Raw genomic sequence first — 19,458 nt, 5'->3', positions numbered from 1 at the left:
GCCAAAATTACGGTTACCCGTAGGAGGAATATTTACTCGGTATTCCTAAAATTCTTGGAACTGTGAAAAAGGTCTCCTGTGGAGACAGCTCGGTGGTTTAAGATAGGATAACGGCATCTGCCTCAAGCCAGAGTTTGCGACATGAATTATTATTTTAGTTATTTGTAGCGTTGTCACGTTGTGGGCATCTGTTAGGACTTGGGCACACATTGCTTCCTATTAAAGATGGCAGTGAATGCACTGATTTTTAGCTATCTGTGAATAGGACACCGAAGGCTGCAAAAAACCTGCACTTATTGCTGAGTGCTACGTTCACGCGCGTTTCCCGGGTTTTCATATTTTCGAAGTGGTTTTCTGTTCACTGAAACCATATCCGGTCCAGGAGGGATTGCTAATTTGCGAGTTTACAGGGCACCTTCCTGTCCCTGGGAGAGCTGATGTCAGAACACACAACCATCCAAACACCGCACAGCTTTATCCCTGCCGACTCTTCTCTGTAAAACAAGAAACTGAAAAGAAAGTGTTTCCTGCCTGACACGATCTTTACTGGCCCAGCGGGAGTGTTTCGCTTCTCTTCCAAAGACCTAGTCCCCTTTTTTTTGTAAATTCCACGAGCTCCCTGAAAAAGGATTCCGCTCCACAATAGAAATGCTTCTAGTTTTGATATATTTTTTTGTCACATCTTTTTTTATTTTTTTTACAGAATTGAAAAATGCTTTTCCACCTTCACTGAAGGTTTGCCTCAAATACTTTCAGGAGGGTTGGAGAGCAAAGAACGCGGATCCCTTCCTGCGCGGTGATTTTGTTTAAAACACATGATTTCTTTCAGACGGCGTCGTCTGTAGATTAATCAGTTCATCGCTGACTCTGGGGCCTTGCTTATTTTATCCTGCTCTTCAATTGTTCGAATCCTCTTTTTCCAGTGGCTCTTTTTGGTTGTGTGAAGTGCTGCCCTTTCCTTCTTCTGCTCAGTTGGGGTTCCACATGGCGCTGTCTGGGTCTTCTTCTTTTCCCTTCGCGCCTCTTTTATCGGAAATAATATTTCCTTTCATGGTCGCCAGTATCGTCTGCACATGGACGGCGCGCGCCTCTGTTGCTCTTTTGCTTTTGTTCCCTCAGTGCACAATCCGGTGTTGGATTGTCTTATTTCTGTCTCCTCTTAGATTAAATGCAGTTACTTCAAAGGAAGATGTCACAAAAGACAAAATTCCTGTCCTTTCCCCTCCGTTCAATCGCATCTCTTACTTTTCTTCTGCTTTTCCCCTTGATGACGATTTTGTGGCTTTGGTCGGGGTGGCAGAAACCCTAGATGTTCGGTTTGAATAAAATATCCCTCGCTGCTTGAATTTTGCAGATGTCCGCGTTTTTGAATTTGGTGTGTTCCTCAGCTTCCTATCCTGGTTCGGGCAAGGTCCTTCTTTGCTCTTGCTTTAAAGTGGCCTTGTCCCAGTTCACTTGTGCATGTTCTAATTAATTCTGTGCTACCGCTTAACCTCTTCCGTCTATTCAAAAAAATATGCTGACAGCTCTGTTGCACCTTTCTTCCAATGCTCAAGGACCCTCAGAATTCTTCTTTGACCTCTGGGCTACTTTGAAATTATCTTTCTTTTCATTTTGACCTCTGCTAGCTCAATATTCTTCATGCATTTGTCTTCGCCCTCAACGCAGCCTCCCATAGTCTTCTTTCCCATTCATACAACTTGACTTCTCACTTCCTGGCCCTACCACACAGCGCAGAACTTTTTCCCACTTCACTTTACCGTTGTGTTCGCGCTACCTTTGTGTACAGCGTTCATCCTGATTTTCTCAGTATTTACTGCCATATAATTACTTCACTTCTTTGTGTAATTTTTGGGCATACATAAACAGAACACGCTTCCAAAGTTGTTTTTAGGTTTCTAAAGTAGAATGTTGAGCCTACATTAATCCACTAATCACGCCTGCATTTGGTTTATAACCACGATGTCCGAGTGGAAATCTGTCATCAGTTGAAATTTGTCCCTGGCATCTTTTAATCAATGTAACCAAACATTTTAAAGCTTTGTGAATCATTGATATACTAAATATGTTGATGCTGCTCCCGTGAAAGAACTTTACAGATACTGAAGGACACAAATATCAAAGATAAACGTTTCTTCACTGTTCTCTAAACTACTGTGCTGATCTAATCATATTTTTCACCAAGATCTCCAAGCATTATGTCCAGCCCTGGCCTTTATTCTATCAGACCAGACCACTAATAAACCAACTCTTGTTTGCTCCCTGGTTACATACTCCACTAAACTTGGGGCCACACAAAGTGTTCCCCTGCATAGTCACAAGGAGTGTATTTTTCTCCCACTGTGGTTATGGCATTGCTGCCTTTTGTTGGCAGGTCAAATGCATATTGGAATTTACACAATTCCATACATTGTTTGCTGTGACCTCTAAACAAAAGTTCAGCCAGTCACTATGTGAAATATCCATTTAGCCTACGATTAATGCAACCATAATTCCTTGGAGTAAGTACCGTATTTTAGCTCTATAGCAGGTGCTCTGCTCAGTGAGTTGCATGTGCATGACTGAAGTCTTCTATAAAGGTGCCCTTGTTTACCAGATGTCTGACTTTGGGTTGTAATGGCCAGATGACTCCTGCCCGTCCTCAGACGGTCTAGAGAGCAGTCCACAAAATTGTGCACTCTCCCGGTAGGCTGTCCGTTCATATTCTGAATAAAGTAATGCTTGTGTGTGGAGCTTCACCCATGCTCAGCCTGTTGGACTTTTTAGTAAGTATTGGTGAATTACAGCCAAATCTCCAAGCTTTTAGGTCAGCTTTTTGACAAGTATTTCTGAATCTGGACAACATGGACTCTGTAGTTTCCCTTCGTGAAGGAGGGATCATGTCTGGAAATCTCCCAAAACTTGCCTTGTCTTGCGATGCTTGCTGACCATAAGAAGCTTGACTGCAGAAACACTGGTGAAATAATGACTCTCTCATAACCAAGATATCTGGCTTAGAAGGCTCCTCAGTAATCCTTGCTGATTCTCAGTGGGACCAGAGACGCAGGGTTCTCAATGATTTGAAATGTGATTCACTTGTTCCAATATAAGAATCTTTGGAGAACTATAAACCTGTCTCGCTATGAATCTAGAAATGTGATGAGCAATTTGAAGTTACTTTCCCTTGAAGTTTGCTTGATCTCTTTACCATTAATGTGTATCTCAGGAGCCTTATGTGAACCAAGAAGCAAATTGGAATTTTAATAAAACTGTTAGTCCCTGCATTAGTCCACAGAACTGTAACACTATTGGTATACAGGTGAAGGGGTGGGTTGTCCGATGGTCTCTTGCCTCCAAATAAGTGGACTGATTGGTCTCAATCTAAAATTGTTGGAAATGGTGCTTGCTAGAGACTTGTGCTTAAGTGTGGATCAAAAACAGGATGCAAGTGGGAAACTAGGTGAGTAAATGTGTAGTGGCAGAACATAGTCTGGAAGCTTGCATTTCCTCTATCTCCATCCCACGTTTGTCCAACAAAGTCTGAGGTCTTTGATCCCTCTTTTCAAACATAAAGGGCCAACTCTCCTGATGATGCGTTTCCTGTAGTATCAACCTGTTAGAACAGGGGGTCTATAGTTGGCTATGGTATACACCTTTGACCAAATAGGGACCCTTGCTTCTAAGTCAGGGAAAGGCGATTACACTACTGGATAACCCCTGCTCACACCCTTGGTAGTTTGGCACAAGCAGACAGGCTTATCTCAAAGGCAGTATGTTAAGCATTTGTGAATACACACAGTAATACAGTGAAAACACTACAGATGGACACCACACAGGTTTTATAAAAAAAAGTATTCTTTCGGTCAGGAGGCAAGCTCAAATCAAGCCCTTAGAGTAATATTCTTCAAGATGATGAAAGTTCTTTAAAAGTTCCTTTTTCTTTCCTTAGCAATGAAGAGACCACTGCTGGCCAACCCAGCAAACAGCACCCAGGCAGTGGGGCAGTCCAAACTCCTGCAGCTTCCTTGGTTCTTCTACTCGGCAAAACGTTTGTCTTGTTCCCAGAAGTGATCTAAAGTCTTGGTGTCTGGGTCCCCATATTTATACTCATATTCTCTTTGTTCTCTGAAGGCAGAGAGCCCTTTGCCTGGTCCAAATCAGTTCTGGTCAGTCCTGGAGCACTTTGTTGACAAGACTCCTTCTTTCCTGTCACAGTGTAGGCCAGGGATATCAGGCACACAACAGGAGGTGGAGCCAGCATTGTGCAGGGAAGACATAGCCCTATTCAGGTCCCAGGTGCAACTCCTCCCACCCATCTATATGCAGATCTCTCTATTCAGCCCTGTGCTGACTCACCCTGTCTCATGGAACCCCCCAGCCCCTGTCACTCAAACTCCAGATGAGGAATACACAACCTAGCAAAGGAAGGCTTGGATAGTTCGGTAAGAAAAGGCCTACTTTCTAAAAGTGATATTTCAAACACAGAATGTTAAAACCAACTTCACAAAAAGATGTATTTTATCATTCTGAGTTCAGGCATACTAATTTGAATTTCGACCTAGTTCCTGAGTCAGTTAGGATGATAAGATGTTATAATCAAACTGCCAATTGTGGCCTATGGGGAACAGGTAGCCTTTCAATAGTGAAAAATGAAAATGGCTGTGATTCACTATTAGGACATGCCACACACATCAGGGCATTTCCTACCTTCTACTTACAATGCCCCTCCCCTTGGGCCCACCTTAGGGGTGTCTGATATGAAGAAAAGGGAAGGTTTAGGGACGGGCAAGTGGATGCACTTACCAAGACAACATGGCAGTACTAGACCGCACACAGGCTCTGCAATGGCAGTCCTGAGACACACTTTACAAGCTGCTTCTGTGGGTGGCACAACCAGTGCTGCAAGCCCACCAGCAGCATTTGATCTACAAGCCCTGGGCACACATGGTGCACTGTACTAGGGTCTGACAAGTAAATCAAATAACCCAATCGTGGAGTCACTAATCAATACATCAATTTAACATAGGGAGCACTTGCACTGTGGCACTGAATAGCAGTGGCACAGTGCCCAAAGCATCTAACCAGCAACACAGATAAAAAACAGAGGAGGCAATCAGTAAAAATGAAAGGGAGACTCACGCCAAATATACCAGGTCTAACTCAACCCTTCTGCATCAGGTGTCATAGCTGCAGAGCAAGAACATTGGATTATGGGAGGTGTAATCCTTTTCTTCTCTTTAGGATCACGATCTTCATTGCGGTCATTGGGTGGTTCGGGTGAAAGGGTACTACTTGAATCGGCGCCTTCAGCCTCACACAAGCTAACTGCTAGTGCCACCTTTACTACTGCTGCAAGTGCTACTGAGTATGCTTTTTTTTACTGCTGCCATATGTTGGGGTAACCTGATTTCTCAGGTAAGTCTAACCCTATACACAGTAGACATTTCTCTCTCAATAGGATGTGGGTCCTTGTTGAGGTTTAGCAAAGGATATGGATGTCACAGAGGATGTAGCTGAAGTGGTAGGTTTCACAGAGCTTCTGGAAATAAGCTTCCTTTTCTTTCCCTTCTAAAGGGTAGAACTTGGGGACTTCTCAGACAGTGAAGCACTCTTCTTTCGCTCACATTACTGATACAATGGGTAAACAATGGGCCTCCTACATGGTTGTAGCACACAATGGCGGTATACTGCACTGTGGCACGTGCATAGAGCCAGCACCCACATCCACTGCTTCCACGTAAGCCATATAGCAAGATGAGAGGTTCTCCTTATGCAGGTGTCCTGGCTTAAAAAGAAATGCAAGTGCTCTAAGCTGTTTCCTCTCCCACAGCCGTCAGATTTGATGAAAAGCAACCGGTAATAAAAAATATAATTGTTCTTGTAGTTTATATTCAAACCCCTTTATGGAGTAAAAGGAGCACAAGGTAGGGGACTGGCACCAATATGTTGCTGTTAGCACGTCTGAACATAATGACAGAACTCTAACATAACTGTTAGCACCCCTGATTTTCATGACAACACTTTAGCGGTCTGGCTTACCTCTAGCAAGTGGTAGCAGCACCCTAATTGTTACTAGGATTTCCTTGACAGATGTTGCCAACTTCCTACAATTACTGTCGTGCCCCTCATATTTAATGACAGCAACCTAGTGTCAGTAGCAACTCTGGGACGTTGAGCACAAGTCTGTTTCTAAGCACACCAAACAGGTAACATTGTAAATTTTCTAGCACCACCTTATATAATCAAACCCTCTTTTGGTACTTGCCGGGCCCTGGCATATGAGGGCAGAAAGCAAATGTAATTCATCACAATAATTGTATCGTATTTTTTGCCAAACCCTTCTAACACATGACTTTTATGGATGAGCTCGAGCAAGATCCTTTCAATCAGGGCACACCTTGTGCATTTGGAGACTTTATAGATTGAAATCATTCAAATGAATATGAATCACAAGACATTAGAAAATAATCTGATGGGCGTTCTAGCCACAGATTCCTTGCCTTTTAAATTGCTTTCAGGTGCTAGACTGGATCTAGAACTTTTTCAGCATTAGCTGCAGTGCATGAGTAGTGGCGCCATTATAGGCTGTAGTGTCTTTGTACAATCTCCGAAACCTAAGTTACAGACCCATTTATAAGCATCACCCCTCCCTTTTGCCAAACGCTTTGATGCAAATCCAGAGCTCTTCTCTCTAAATTTTTGTTGTGTTAGCAACCCCCAACACATGCTTTCAGATAAAGTGCTAGAACACTGCCTCCCCCAAAGACAAAAGACTTCAAATAATGCCAAAACTGTAGGAAAGGAGTGTCAGTGGTAGACCCACATGGTGTCTAGAGTCCAAATATTACTCGGAGCCATCTGATAACTCCAAGGAGCACAACGTGCAGCTGTATTTTGCCAAGCACCCCCGTGCAGAGAATCAAAGTGCATTGATGCATTTGAAAACGATTTTTTTCAACTGTCTGTTTGGTATCAAGGTTCCGGAGTGTTTTCTTTCTGCAATGGAGCTACACTCATGCCTTCTGGGATATCGCCAGTGAGATTGTACCTGCCATTCTCGAGGAATTCAAGAATGAGTTTGCTCAATCAATCCATGATGGTGAGAGCTGATCTAGACACAAGAGACTTTGTGGGACTTACCATTGGCACCAGTGTGCTGATCTAACTAACTGCATGCAAGGATGCGTGCCCCAGGATTTCCTGGAGATATACAGACAGCTCTTACAGGTATGCCATTTAACCCCTGCCTGCTTCTTTGAGACAAATCAGATATTCTTGTTAAAGCACTCCAAAGGGAAGTGTGCGTTGGCACGTTCCCTTGGAATTGCTTTCTCCAGTTGCTAATTCCACTAATAGTACTGGAAGTTCAGAGGAAAGTCGCCTGTTTTGCCTGTCATCAAAAACTGTTGAACGAGCAGCGAGCACTGTCAGTACAGCCTTTTCCTGGTGCCTGTAAATGTGGCCAGCAGCCAGAAGAGAGTCATCTTCCTCCTCATCACCTGCTGCACATGTAGCCAAGAGTTTCTGATTTCCCTCATGGTCATGAGCAGCTGGTAGGGGTCAGGATACTATTTTGTCTGCCCAACCAGCAATCAGTTAGCTGAGACCAGTGGGTGCTGCAGGTTACTCAATTTTTATTACACTCCCCCTTTTATGTCCACTTGCCCACCTATTCTTCCTGTTTTTGTTCAGACTTCAGCATCTTGCTCAGGACGTTTACTTACTGTTGGCTATAGGGGATATAGAGAGTGTTTCAGAAGCAGAGAAAGGCAAGATGTGGTACTTTTTGTTGCCCCAAAAAGACAGGGCGCTCAGGCCAATATTAGACCTTTGGTTATTGAACATTTACCTTAAGGAAGATAACTTCAAGAAGTTAACTCTTGGCCACAACATCGCTACCCTTTATCCAAGGGACTGAGTGGTAGTATTAGACTTGAAAGATGCATGCTTTCATGTGATGTTCTTGCACTCCCACCAAGGTGCTGAGGTTAGAACACTTTTAAGTTACAATCCTACCCTTTGACCTATATCATTGCTCCCCCTGCTCTGTAAGCTATTAGAAACATCAGTGAACAGACAACTAAGTTCTTACCTGGACGCAACTAAGATCCTTCATTCATCCCAATCGGGATTTCGCCCAGGCTTCAGCACCGAGACAGCGATTATCGCTGTAACCTACTCTATGAGACGGACCCTAGATGCAGGTGGGTGTATGGCTCTGATTCTCCTCGATCTCTCCGCAGCATTCGATACCATCTCCCATGGAATGCTTGCAGAGAGATTACAGGCCTGTGGCATACGAGGAGCTGCCTTAAGATGGCTCAATAATTTTTTGACAGATCGATGGCAAATCATCATGCTTAGGCCTTATCTGTCAAAAAAAGATCCATTAGATAAAGGGGTGCCCCAGGGCTCCTGTCTGAGCCCTACGCTCTTTAACATTTATATGGCCCCATTGGCCTCCATTGTTGAACCTTTTGGGTTCGAAATTATCTCATATGCTGACAACACTCCGCTCTTATTTCCAATTGGTTCAAAACCTGAAGAGGAGAAAGTGCGTTTCTCAGAGGGCATGTTGGCCATCTCTAAATGGATGACTGAAAATCGCCTACAGCTGAATCCTGGGGAAACGGAGCTGATGCTTATGGGCAAAGCAGCATCCTTCTGGACAGAGGAATGGTGGTCGGACCTTCTGGGACGACCCCCTGTTCCAGCTTAGTCAGTAAAAAATCTGGGCCTAAACTTGGACCAAGCCCTTACGATGAAGGACCACATTTCTGCCACTGTGAGCTCCTGCTACTACAGCCTACGTCTTCTACGCAGAATAATACCTTTTTATACCAGAGAGCCATCGCAGAACCGTGGTCCAGGCGCTGGTAGTCAGCTGCCTCGATTACGGCAATGCCCTATTGGCAGAAGTGGGTAAGACACTACTGGCTAGATTACAAGTCATTCAGAACACGGCCGCCAGGATAACACTAAATTGTCCTCCGGGTTCTCCATCACTCCCCCTATTGAAGAAACTGCACTGGCTGCCAATAAAAAAACGTTCCTTCTTTAAGATCTGCTGTCTGACATTTAAAGCTTTGGAAGGCAGGGGCCCCAAATACCTTCAAAAGATGCTTGTCCATCAGATCTCGGGTTGCAACCTTAGGTCCAACTCCCTAGCTCTATTGAAGATCCCACGTATTCGTCTCGTTCGTACCGGTGGCAGAGCATTTTCCTATGTCGCCCCCAAATACTGGAATCAGCTCCCCTTACCCTTGCGAAAATGTTCCTCCTATCTGACTTTCAGGAAACTCTTGAAAACTTTCTTGTTCTAAACCACATCTGTCTTCATTGTTCCCCCTCCTGTCCTCACGGTTTTTGCTAGGTGAAGCGCCGAGATGCCCCCGGGTAATTTGAGCGCTATATAAAAAACCCCTAACCTAACATAACATAACTTCTACGCCCTGGGTTTTTACAGTCGTAGCCGATCTTTGCAGGTCATAATTAATAATATTCCCATTCCTCAATGAGACAATGTTGAAAGTGAGCTTGTTCTAGTCAGCCGCAGATTACCTGTAGCAACTGTCTCCCTTCTGTCCTCACTTGGGTTTTCGATCAGTGAGCTGGGATCTCATCTGCCATCAATGGAGTGGATTCACTTCATAGGGGTCATCCTGAATCTGGTGGCTTTCAAAGGCCTTTCCGACCCTTACAAAGAGTCTTATGACATTTAGGTTATCATTCTGATGTTATGTGCTCACTCCTGTGGTCCGGCGTAGGCAGTATTTGGCCTTCTTGGTGTTTCTGGCCTTGTGTATTCTACTGGTTCAAAATTGTCATTGGCCCATGTGTGCTCTGATAGGGAACCTCCGCCTTCAGTGGGCTCAGCACAGGGGTTGCCTCTTGGACAACATCTGTATCTCAGACAAGGCTGTCTGGGATCTTCAGTAGTGGCTGACAGGGGCCAACCTGACATGTTGCAGGTGGTTCTCTCTCCCTCCCCTTATCTTACAGTAGTTATTGATGCATCGTCTCTGGGCTGGGGCAGTCATCTTGATGTTGTGGACATCCAGGTATTTGTAGCAACCTTCTGTACCTCTGTGTGTGTTGACCTTTAAGGCATTTCTCCCATCCTTTATGGTAAGCTCAACCAGGTCTGACGGATAGCACAAGTGCCGTGTGGTGATGTAGCAAGCACGGTTTGATGCTAAGTCTATGGTGGTAGCTCAACCTCCCAGGGGTTTCATTCCAAGTACAGAGAAGAGTTAACCACTTCCATGCTAATGACAAGATCAGCTCGTCATGCAGTTTACTGGGGCTGTGCTTATGACGAGTTGACCTTGTCATGAACAATGGGAATTCATGAAGTTTAGCACCCTGCGGGAATTGCCTTAGCAGGCAAGGTGTTAAGGTCTGCCGAACATGCCTTTCCACCACTGCTGCCTTACCCTGAGTTCTTAAGAAGCTCAGGAGGGACGCGACTCAAATCATCCATGCTGCTCTAATTGACCCGGGAGAGTGTGATACTCTGATTTACTTAGCCTGAGCATTTGCCCCCTGTTCTGTCTACGTCTTCTACATCTGCCATAACAACACCTGAACCTCCTCAACCTACTGGAGCTTGGGTTGGAACACGTGAGGGGGGTTTGATTTGCCCACTGAAGTGCTCAGCACTTCTCTACCAAGTATGTTTATTCTGGTTTTTGGGCAACTTAGTTTCTGGCCTGGTGCAAGAACTGGCATGCTGAACCTTCACAGGTCAAGATATCGGCTTTTGTTTTGTCCCTGGCCCAGCAAGTCCTTACCGTAAACACCATTAAAGGTTATTTGTTGGCCCTTTCAACATTTCTATGTTTACTTGACCATGCCTCCTTGATTAAGTCACTGCTTTTGATGCAGGTTTTGAAAATGCCTCACAAGTATGTTTCCTCCTGTGCCCTTTTTTCATCATGTCAGAATTGGAGCTTACCCATTGATGTACATGCCTTTTGAAGCTATGTCCATTTGTTCCACAAGGGTGTTGACCCTTACAGCTGTTTTCCTCATTGTTGTAACTTCTACACATTGTTTTAGTGAGCTGCAAGTGCTGTTATTACAGAATCTATGTGTACCACCTTTTTTGTGACAGACTGGTACTCTGCATGTTAGCTTCTTTTCCACCGAAAGTGGCATCACCCTTCCTTGTTCATTGCGCTCACTGCTTTTTTCTCTCCACCACATCCCTCTAAGGAGGGAGAGAGGTTTACTTGGATGGATCCAAAGAGGGTCTTTCAGTTTTACATAGATTAGACTAATCAGTACCGGTTAGATTACCTGTTTTTGGTTGACTTTGCTGGAGCTAAGAAAGAAAAGATGGTTAAAAAACAAACCTTTTCAAGATGGATTAACCACCGTAAAAATGTGTGCCCGGGCTAAGCTGAAACCCCCTGAGGGCCTTTTGGCTCATTCCACCAGATCCAAGGTCATCACTACAGTGTGGGCGAGGGGTGTTCCAGTGCTGGACATCTATCAGGCTGCCACGTGTACATCATTCTAGACAATCACTAGGCACTAGTATCTTGATGTTCAATTATGCAGGGGGAGATATTTTACCCATTCAGCCCTGCAGGACTTCTGCTGTAAGTCCACTCCTCAGATTTTAAATCATGACTTTAGTCCTTTAAATCCCAATCACTTCTAAAGCCCTTCGGAACCTCAGAGGAGGTACTTGGAGACTCATGGAGTGGCAGGCTGAGTCTAGTTCAGGTTCTTTTGTAATTTACCAGCTGGGCAGTTTCAGGAAATGGCACCTGTAGCTTCTTGTGTCCTTGTAGCTTCAACAGTTCAGCCTTATGACCCTTGGAGCCCACATATGTGTCCTGGGTACAAGATAGAGAGTAGAGCAGTCCTCCTGGGCTCTTCTCAGGTTGCAGCCAGCAGGTGCAGTTCTCTTATGATCTTTCTCATGTCCAGAAATCTTCTGAAGTGGGTGCCTGGAGATTCCATATTCATCCCTGCATGAGCTAGTTGGTGGAAATAACCCCTGGTGATGGCCTAACTAATGGGGTATATGTACTTTGAGCTAACCCTACCCACTGTGAGGATTTTCAGGATGGCAAAAGCCTTCGGTCACACTAAACATGGGCTCTGTGGGCTGGGGAGGGGCTTTTACTATGGTAATCATAGTGTTCGCACACATCTAACACTTAAATCCACTTTGAGGCCGGCCATGTACCCACAATAACGTCAACAACAGAAGTCTCTTAGAGCAAAAGCTGAGTTTTCAGCAACCATACCACGGATACACACAAATTGTTTTGACATCCTGTTTCCCTCCTTTGAATTGCTTCCCAAAGGTTATATGTATGCCCACCAGACCTTACTGGTCTCCAGAGTGTTCATTCTCTACCCGACTTCATGGCACAATTGGCTTCCTTGAACCTAAAGTCTTTAAACCTGTGTGTGTTGCATAGCCCCGTGGACAACATGCCCAGGCACCACCTGAGCGGCCAAACAAATAATTTTCCTGTATTTAAAAAGAATGTACAAGTAATCTGTGTCTCTTTTAACGTGCTCTAATTCCTTAAGACCAAGTTCTTCCTATTTAGAACTGTAAAAAGTAATGATATGCTCTGTTTAAATTAAAATATCATCCTGTGCCACCTTGCTAAGTGCAACATGTTGATTACCCTACCTGCTCGGTGAGGGAGGGGTGATGTGACAATGGCTGGTCATTGCAGGTCACTGTCACGCTCATTGCGTTTGTGCTCTTATCTACTGTACATGCCAGGTGGGCATCTAAATTTCAGCTTGGCCTGCCATGCCTGCTGCCCAGTTACACCTTTTAATGCTGCCACTGCCAGGCTCACGTACGATAGAGCACAGCAATAAGGGTGCAGGTGCTGGCAGATTTTATACAGTGAGTGCTGCCAGTGCAGAGCAGCATGTGCACTGCACACTGATGTCAGACAGGGCCTGCAGTTGGTGGTGGACCAAGGCCATGGCATGCAAAAGGAAGAATGAATCATGTATGGTCTGTTTCAGCGGCTTTCACTTTCAGTTCAGTGCTTGCGCTGTAAAAAAAAAAGTATGCTGCACACTTTTAGTTTCTCCGAACTGAACAGACTTTACAAGCCTGCCTCGCCTCCGGCTCACTCATCAACCCACCCTCAACCACATAAATAATCCAATTGGAATGAAGATGCTCCCAGTCATTGAAAGTCAGGCGCGCACATCTTACATCACTAACATGATGCAGTCATCATGCCTGAACTTGGGTAGGCCATCCTCTGGAGACATACCAGGCAGTCATCTGAACCGAAGGAAATCAGGACAGGTGGTATATTTATTTTTAATAATTACGGAGCCTACCGCCCAGGGGGGTAAAATTCAGTAGACCCAGCCCTGTAAAATAAGTGTTGGTGCAAAGCACTGGATACCACTGGCACAAATTAGGCACTGAATTACCCAAACCTATTTATACACAATCCTTCAAATAGCCTGTAAGCACATTGTCTCACAGGACAGTTACGTTATATTGTTTCTTTATAATGCTTTGAAGCGGATCTCCCAGGAAATATGTTTCGTGCAATTGCACAGGTAGAGGAAACAAAATAGAGTTAAATAACCAGCAAGTTCTGTCATAAGAACCTAATTGTGTGAAGCTCTATATCTAGAACAGTGTCCGAATATTATGATCTTTTATGGTTCAGTATGCATTCCTATCAGCTAATAAATTACCAAAGCATCTGATGACTCTTGAATCATGAGACCACATGTCATGTGATGTCACCATCACTGAGAGATGGCTGTATTGCTTTTATGTGAGTAGCATCTCTATAATGAGATTTATTTTTAATGCATGGCTACCAATTTCTAAAGCTCAGTGCTTCAAAGCATCCCGATTTTAAAATGTTTTTACTTTGTGTTGCAAAATGTCCTTGAATTGCTCTTTCATTTCGGTCTTTCAACTTTGAAATTGCTGTGAAATGCCTCTTACGAGATTGAATATGGCCATATTCAGGGCAGTGACCTTTTATTTGCACCTTGGAGAGAAGTGTGACAGGTTAGTTAATTGTACATTCAAGTGTATATAGCTATAGCATCTAGAATTGAGATTGTTCTTTGCTAGCAACATAAATTGTATCTGTTCTATTAAGATTTAGTTGATTCCTTTTCGGGATTTTACTCTTTGGCATACAGCTTCCAGGCATGAGGCACATTGAGAGGCGTTTTTAAAATATTTAGAAATCATGTTAAATAATGTGCAAAAATAATGAGATTTAAAGCACGAAATCAATGCAGAATTGCATTAGGCAATCATACTTGAACATGCTAGCCCTAATATGCCGAGTCACTATCGTATTAAAGTTAACAGATCTAAGAAATGCTAAATTCAGCCTTTCAACTTGATCTTGACCTTTTAACATACTTTTTTTCTCAATGAAAATTTCTTTTTGCATATATAGAGGTTTCAAATTAAAAAAAAAACATTGATAGCTAATGAATAGACTTGATACTTAAGAGGTTAGAAATGTAGTTTCACTTGTGGGAAAGTAGACTAGAATGGGAGAGTGAATCATGAGATACTTGGAAATTATAAAACTTAGTTGCAGTCTTAGAAGTTGCTGTCTGAAGAATGCTGTGTTATGTGAAAAGAAGGGAGTGAACGTGTTCCCATGCCTGTGTGCATTGGAAGCTGATTGGTCAACAGAAGAAGAAGCTACATAAAGTTTGAAACAATATTTTTGTTTGCCTATAATAGTGTGTGTTCCTATAGTAGGCTACAACTCTCAACACTGCTCCTGAAACGTCCACTCTTTACCCCATTCCACTTTGTTCTGAGACTCCACTGAGGTCCTTAATGAGATGTTCTGCTTTGACTGATAATTGATTTATTGAACTGACTTTGATGCACAACGTTTACGATTTCTACCAATATCAGGACTCTTTATGGGTAGCTGAGTTTGACGCTTATTCCTTCTCATTCTTTGAGTAGGGATTTTGTTTTCTTTATGGAACATGCTTAATGCATCTTATTATGATTTATTGATTAATCGATTTCTAATGAGATTCTAATAGCTGGGATTGGTGAATTTAACGTGTGACTTAAAGATGACTTACTAAAGGTTTTTGAAAATAAACCCTTCAACGCTTAATAAACTCTAATTTAATCTAATATAGATAACGATTGTTATAATTTAATACAATGTATGGCTTTAATCTTATAAAAAAGCAACGGGAAAGATCTATCACCCCGAGTGAAAAGTAAAGAGAAGAGTGAAAAAATGCTGTTTTTTGCCATCTCCAATCGAGCACACACGAGAGGTGATTTTCTTCAAACAGCTGGCCTCGCATTAGACTTAATACGCTAGCGAGGAGGATGTTCTCCCACCATGAAAGATACCTGGATCTTTCCTGGGAAACTCCTTGCAAAGACTGGAACAGATAGTTATTAAATGTGTTCAAGCTTTTTCGAATAAAGCACAAATCATGTTATATTATGCAGATGAATGCCGATATATTTTATGGAATTTGCATAGAGCCTATGTTCTAGAAACAGTTTAGATCCAGTTTAATTGAATGTCATCCGCAAAATAAATCCCCCTGATCTGTCCCTAACAGAAAGAGATCTTTAGCACATGCTCAAAAGATAAATAGCTACCACAGCATACCAATATGAATCTAGTTGCTCTCTTACATATGGCACAACCCATAATTACCTCAGTAATAATACATTCCCTATTAGTAAGGTTTTCTGATAAACAATCAGTTATCTGAGCAAAGTAGTTACTTCACTTGCTCGATCCCTCTGCAAATAAAATCCCAGACCATTGCTGGATTCTTGTGACACCTTACTTAGCTGAAGGACCTTGCCATGTAAGCTGTAATGGCACCATGCCATGCCCCTAGTCCCTCAAAATGTGTTACTGGCAAGCTATACTTAAGCCCAACACCGGAGGCTGAGTTGCATGTTTTCATGCATTCTCTTTCTATTTTTTTCATGGCCGATCCATTAGAATGTCTTTGTAATCCTTTAATAGTTTAAAGAGGTCCTATCTTGGAAGGTGTCTCATTTCTACTGCTCTCAGTTTTAAAGTTCCTTGTATAAGTTGTTTTATGTTTTAATCTATCCCACTATTGGAGTCGGAAGCTGAAGAAACATTGGTCAAATATGTTGTGTGTTCCAGATGTTCAAATCCATGACCTAAACTACTTGCTACCAGACGCTTCATTCTCCCATTGATTTGCAGTTAAATTATGTGTTTGGAAGTAAAACCGCATTAATCCTGTCAGGCAATTTGTAAATAAATGCAAATAAAAGTTAGTTTTAGAGGGAGAGTTAGTTTTCAAGTGTTAAGTATAGGTTATGTCTCCTAGCAACGTACCCTCTTGGGATTAAAATTATATGGGGTGGTTATTGTGTCACAAAACCCAGCAACCTATTGGTGTTTGCTATTTGGTTGTATGGGATCCAGAGCTTAGCATTTGAAATGTTTTTCTTGTCTTTTCTTTGCATTTGCATTGCCCAGATAGCTCCATAATATGGCAACTCATTAAGACAAAATATGATTTGAAGATGTTTACTTTTTTCCAGGTGCAAATTGGATATCGCAGCCCTTCCAATGGAGCAGAGGAATCGCGTGGAGCTTTCTCTGGAAAACAGCCAAGGGTCCATAGTGATGTTGATAAAGATTACTACATGTACAGGAGTTTCCATTTCTGACATCTGTGTGTGCCCCCTGGAAGAATCCACTGAAAGGAAACAGATTTGCCACCGATATGTAAGTACTTTACAACACCCTTTACCAGCCTACCTTTGAAATAAGCTGTACTGCTTATTCCCAAAATGTTCTCAACACATGCCTTAAAGATATTTTGGGCATATTATGTAGATTGGCTGAATCTGGGCACAACTTGGTGCTATGTAAGGCCTGTTGAGCTTGAGTTTCTGAAGTTTGTGCAAGAGGGCCGGGTCTATGCCAGGTTCTAAGGGCATTTTCATGACATATTTTCATGTAAACAGTAAAAATAAACAACTTATTTATTCAAAATGGTGGATATCTGTCATAGATAAAGCTCTCGTGGACTAACAATGGAGCATCATTCTGTATAGCTCTGACATGCTCATTTACTTTTTGTCAAAGTTTCTTTGTAGAATACCTTCCTCTGAAATGAGCGAAACTATGTTTATTGTCCAGAATAATTGTAATTGCACTGCCTGCAATCTAACAATTAAAAAAGATCCCCTATTTCCACAATTTGGTGTGTAATATGTGTACGGTTCTTGGTGTTTCCCCGTTTATTGTTGGAGAATAGTCACTTTACCTGAATATGTCAATGCGGTTCATGGCATGCAAAGGTTGGTCTTCTAAACCTATTTTCCAAATCTTGTTTAATCTTGCCTAATATTTCTTACCATTTTTTATTAACAAAAAGCTACTCTACTAGGCCAAATCAGTGCATCCCTCACAAATGAGTGCACAATATGTTAGGCGTTGACTCAACATGCTCCATCACCACCAGGCAAGGTGTTGAGTTGCAAATATCACTCTACAGATCCAGTTGATTACTTCTTTTCCTTTTTTTGTCTACACCAAGACCACACCAGTAGACTGAATTGGGAATGTCGGTATAGGAGCCACAAAAGAAGGGGGTTGCTATGGAATGATTTGAACGAAGTGTGTTTCTATGTTTAAGGACTGATATATTTTTCTTCTTTTGGATTAAATTATAGAAAATATGCACCTGGTGCGCATATTCTTCCAGATTTAAAAGTCCTTGCCTGCTGTTTTACCTTAGTCACAAGCGACTTGATTTAAAATGAAATAAAGCAGTTTTCTAAAACAGAAATTGATCCCTATTAGTATTATAGGCTGCTACTTTTTCTGGCTTTGCATAACCACAGAAGGTTTTCCATATCTTGAATTTTGTGATGCTTGATTCCATGTTTGACATCATCTTTAACATGAGATGAATTTATTATATATTTTTTAGAAGTTGGTTGATATCTCTGCTGCTGCTGGGTGTTTGTTGCAGCAAGTGTCAAGAGACCAGCAATGATATTGTATGATCAATAAATGTATATTAGTATTCTGTACAACCCAACCTTTCATAAATTGTGGTCACTGTTTGGGCTTAAGAATCTGCATCTTTGATTATTTTGATGTATAAACAGTGTCTTAGTATAAAGGATTACACTCTAGACTAATTGCATTCTGAATGCCTCTGCTAATATCTGAAGACCGTTGTATGTTTCAATTGTCAGAGCACTACAAGGGTGAGCAGAGTGAGAGGACATTTACAGCTCCCAGGGTTCCTTTCTTGCAGGACCATATCTTGAGTTTGAGCCCCAGCCCACAAGCAATAGAGGGCAAATGGAGCACAGTTCATGGTCTTGAACCCTGGAGCAAAGGGGCTTTATTCGGTTTCATCTTTAATGTACTTGCCACTTACATAAAATTTGTGAATGCAAAGGTGATGACGAACAGACCAGAACAATTACCATAATGGTAGTTCTTGTCGGAGCTTTAACCAATTGAGAGGCCCAACAATGTCCTGCCATCGCAGTGCAAATGAATGTTTTCAATCTGAGGAGAAATTAACCTTCGTCACTGTATCTGATTTCTGTTATTGTCTTACAAATACAAATCTGCTGGTTCAAAATCTGATTATTCTGTCAATGTCCTGTCTGTGCTTTCCTTTAACGTGGGATCATCATCTGTAAGCATAGAACTGACAGTTTGAAGAATTGCTCAAATGTAACATATTATTTTAGTTTTTCAGCGGCCCTGATATATGGTTAGGTATTTACCTTATTGAAAAATAAATTCCTCCCATGCAAATTAAATGTGCTTGGCCGTCTACAATTCACAGGATTGGTTTGATAATATGTAATACAAAGATAATAAATTATTCAATGGTTCCGATAGCACTAGATTATTAATGGCTGCCGTTCATGTTCGATAGGACCCAAATAACTAAATATTTCACTTATGTTTTATTGCTTTTTAAGTCTGTTTTCTTCGATGGGGGGTTCAGTATGTTTGTGTGCCTTTTCTTTTCTTTTCATTTCTTTCTTTTACCTTTGGGTGTCAGCCCTACCACTTCATTTCTTAGTTGCGCTTTAGACAGAATGTTTGTTTTTTTCTTCCAAATAAATGTAGTATTTTTTATTTACTTATTTATTTTTTATCTAAGAGCGTCTTTTGATAGATTATTTACATTGTTATTTAATAACGAGAGATCTTTGTTTTGGGTAGATCTTTAAATGGGTTCAGTAAGGCATATTCTCTTACTAAAAGCATTTGCATCTTAACGACTAATGAGCAGCTTTACACAGGCTATGACTTAAAGCACCTCTCATCATGTGTAATAGCAAGAGCATTACTATAACATAGAGGAGCAGGAATAGCCAAAAAATCAGATGCCGGCAAGAGGACCAGGACTGTCTACTCTGTGCCCTTTCTTTTGTCATACAACCAATGAACAGCATGGCCAAATGCATCTGTG

General features: G+C 42.2%; 1 protein-coding gene across 3 annotated transcripts in view; it reads left to right on the top strand.

Moving 5' to 3' along the window:
- The window catches only part of MCTP2 (multiple C2 and transmembrane domain containing 2), an 895,323-nt gene that overhangs the window by 514,235 nt on the left and 361,630 nt on the right, over positions 1-19,458 (top strand). For all 3 annotated transcript variants that reach the window (XM_078683148.1, XM_078683146.1, XM_078683147.1), the window contains one exon: positions 16,544-16,730. In XM_078683148.1, the coding sequence (XP_078539274.1) occupies positions 16,544-16,730 (187 nt within the window). The remainder of the gene's footprint in view (positions 1-16,543; positions 16,731-19,458) is intronic.

This window comes from Lissotriton helveticus, chromosome 3_1, assembly GCF_964261635.1.
Source record: "Lissotriton helveticus chromosome 3_1, aLisHel1.1, whole genome shotgun sequence".
Lineage (NCBI taxonomy): Eukaryota > Metazoa > Chordata > Amphibia > Caudata > Salamandridae > Lissotriton > Lissotriton helveticus.
The sequence above is the reverse complement of the archived record's forward strand: the minus strand, read 5'-3'. Positions and strand labels throughout refer to the sequence as shown.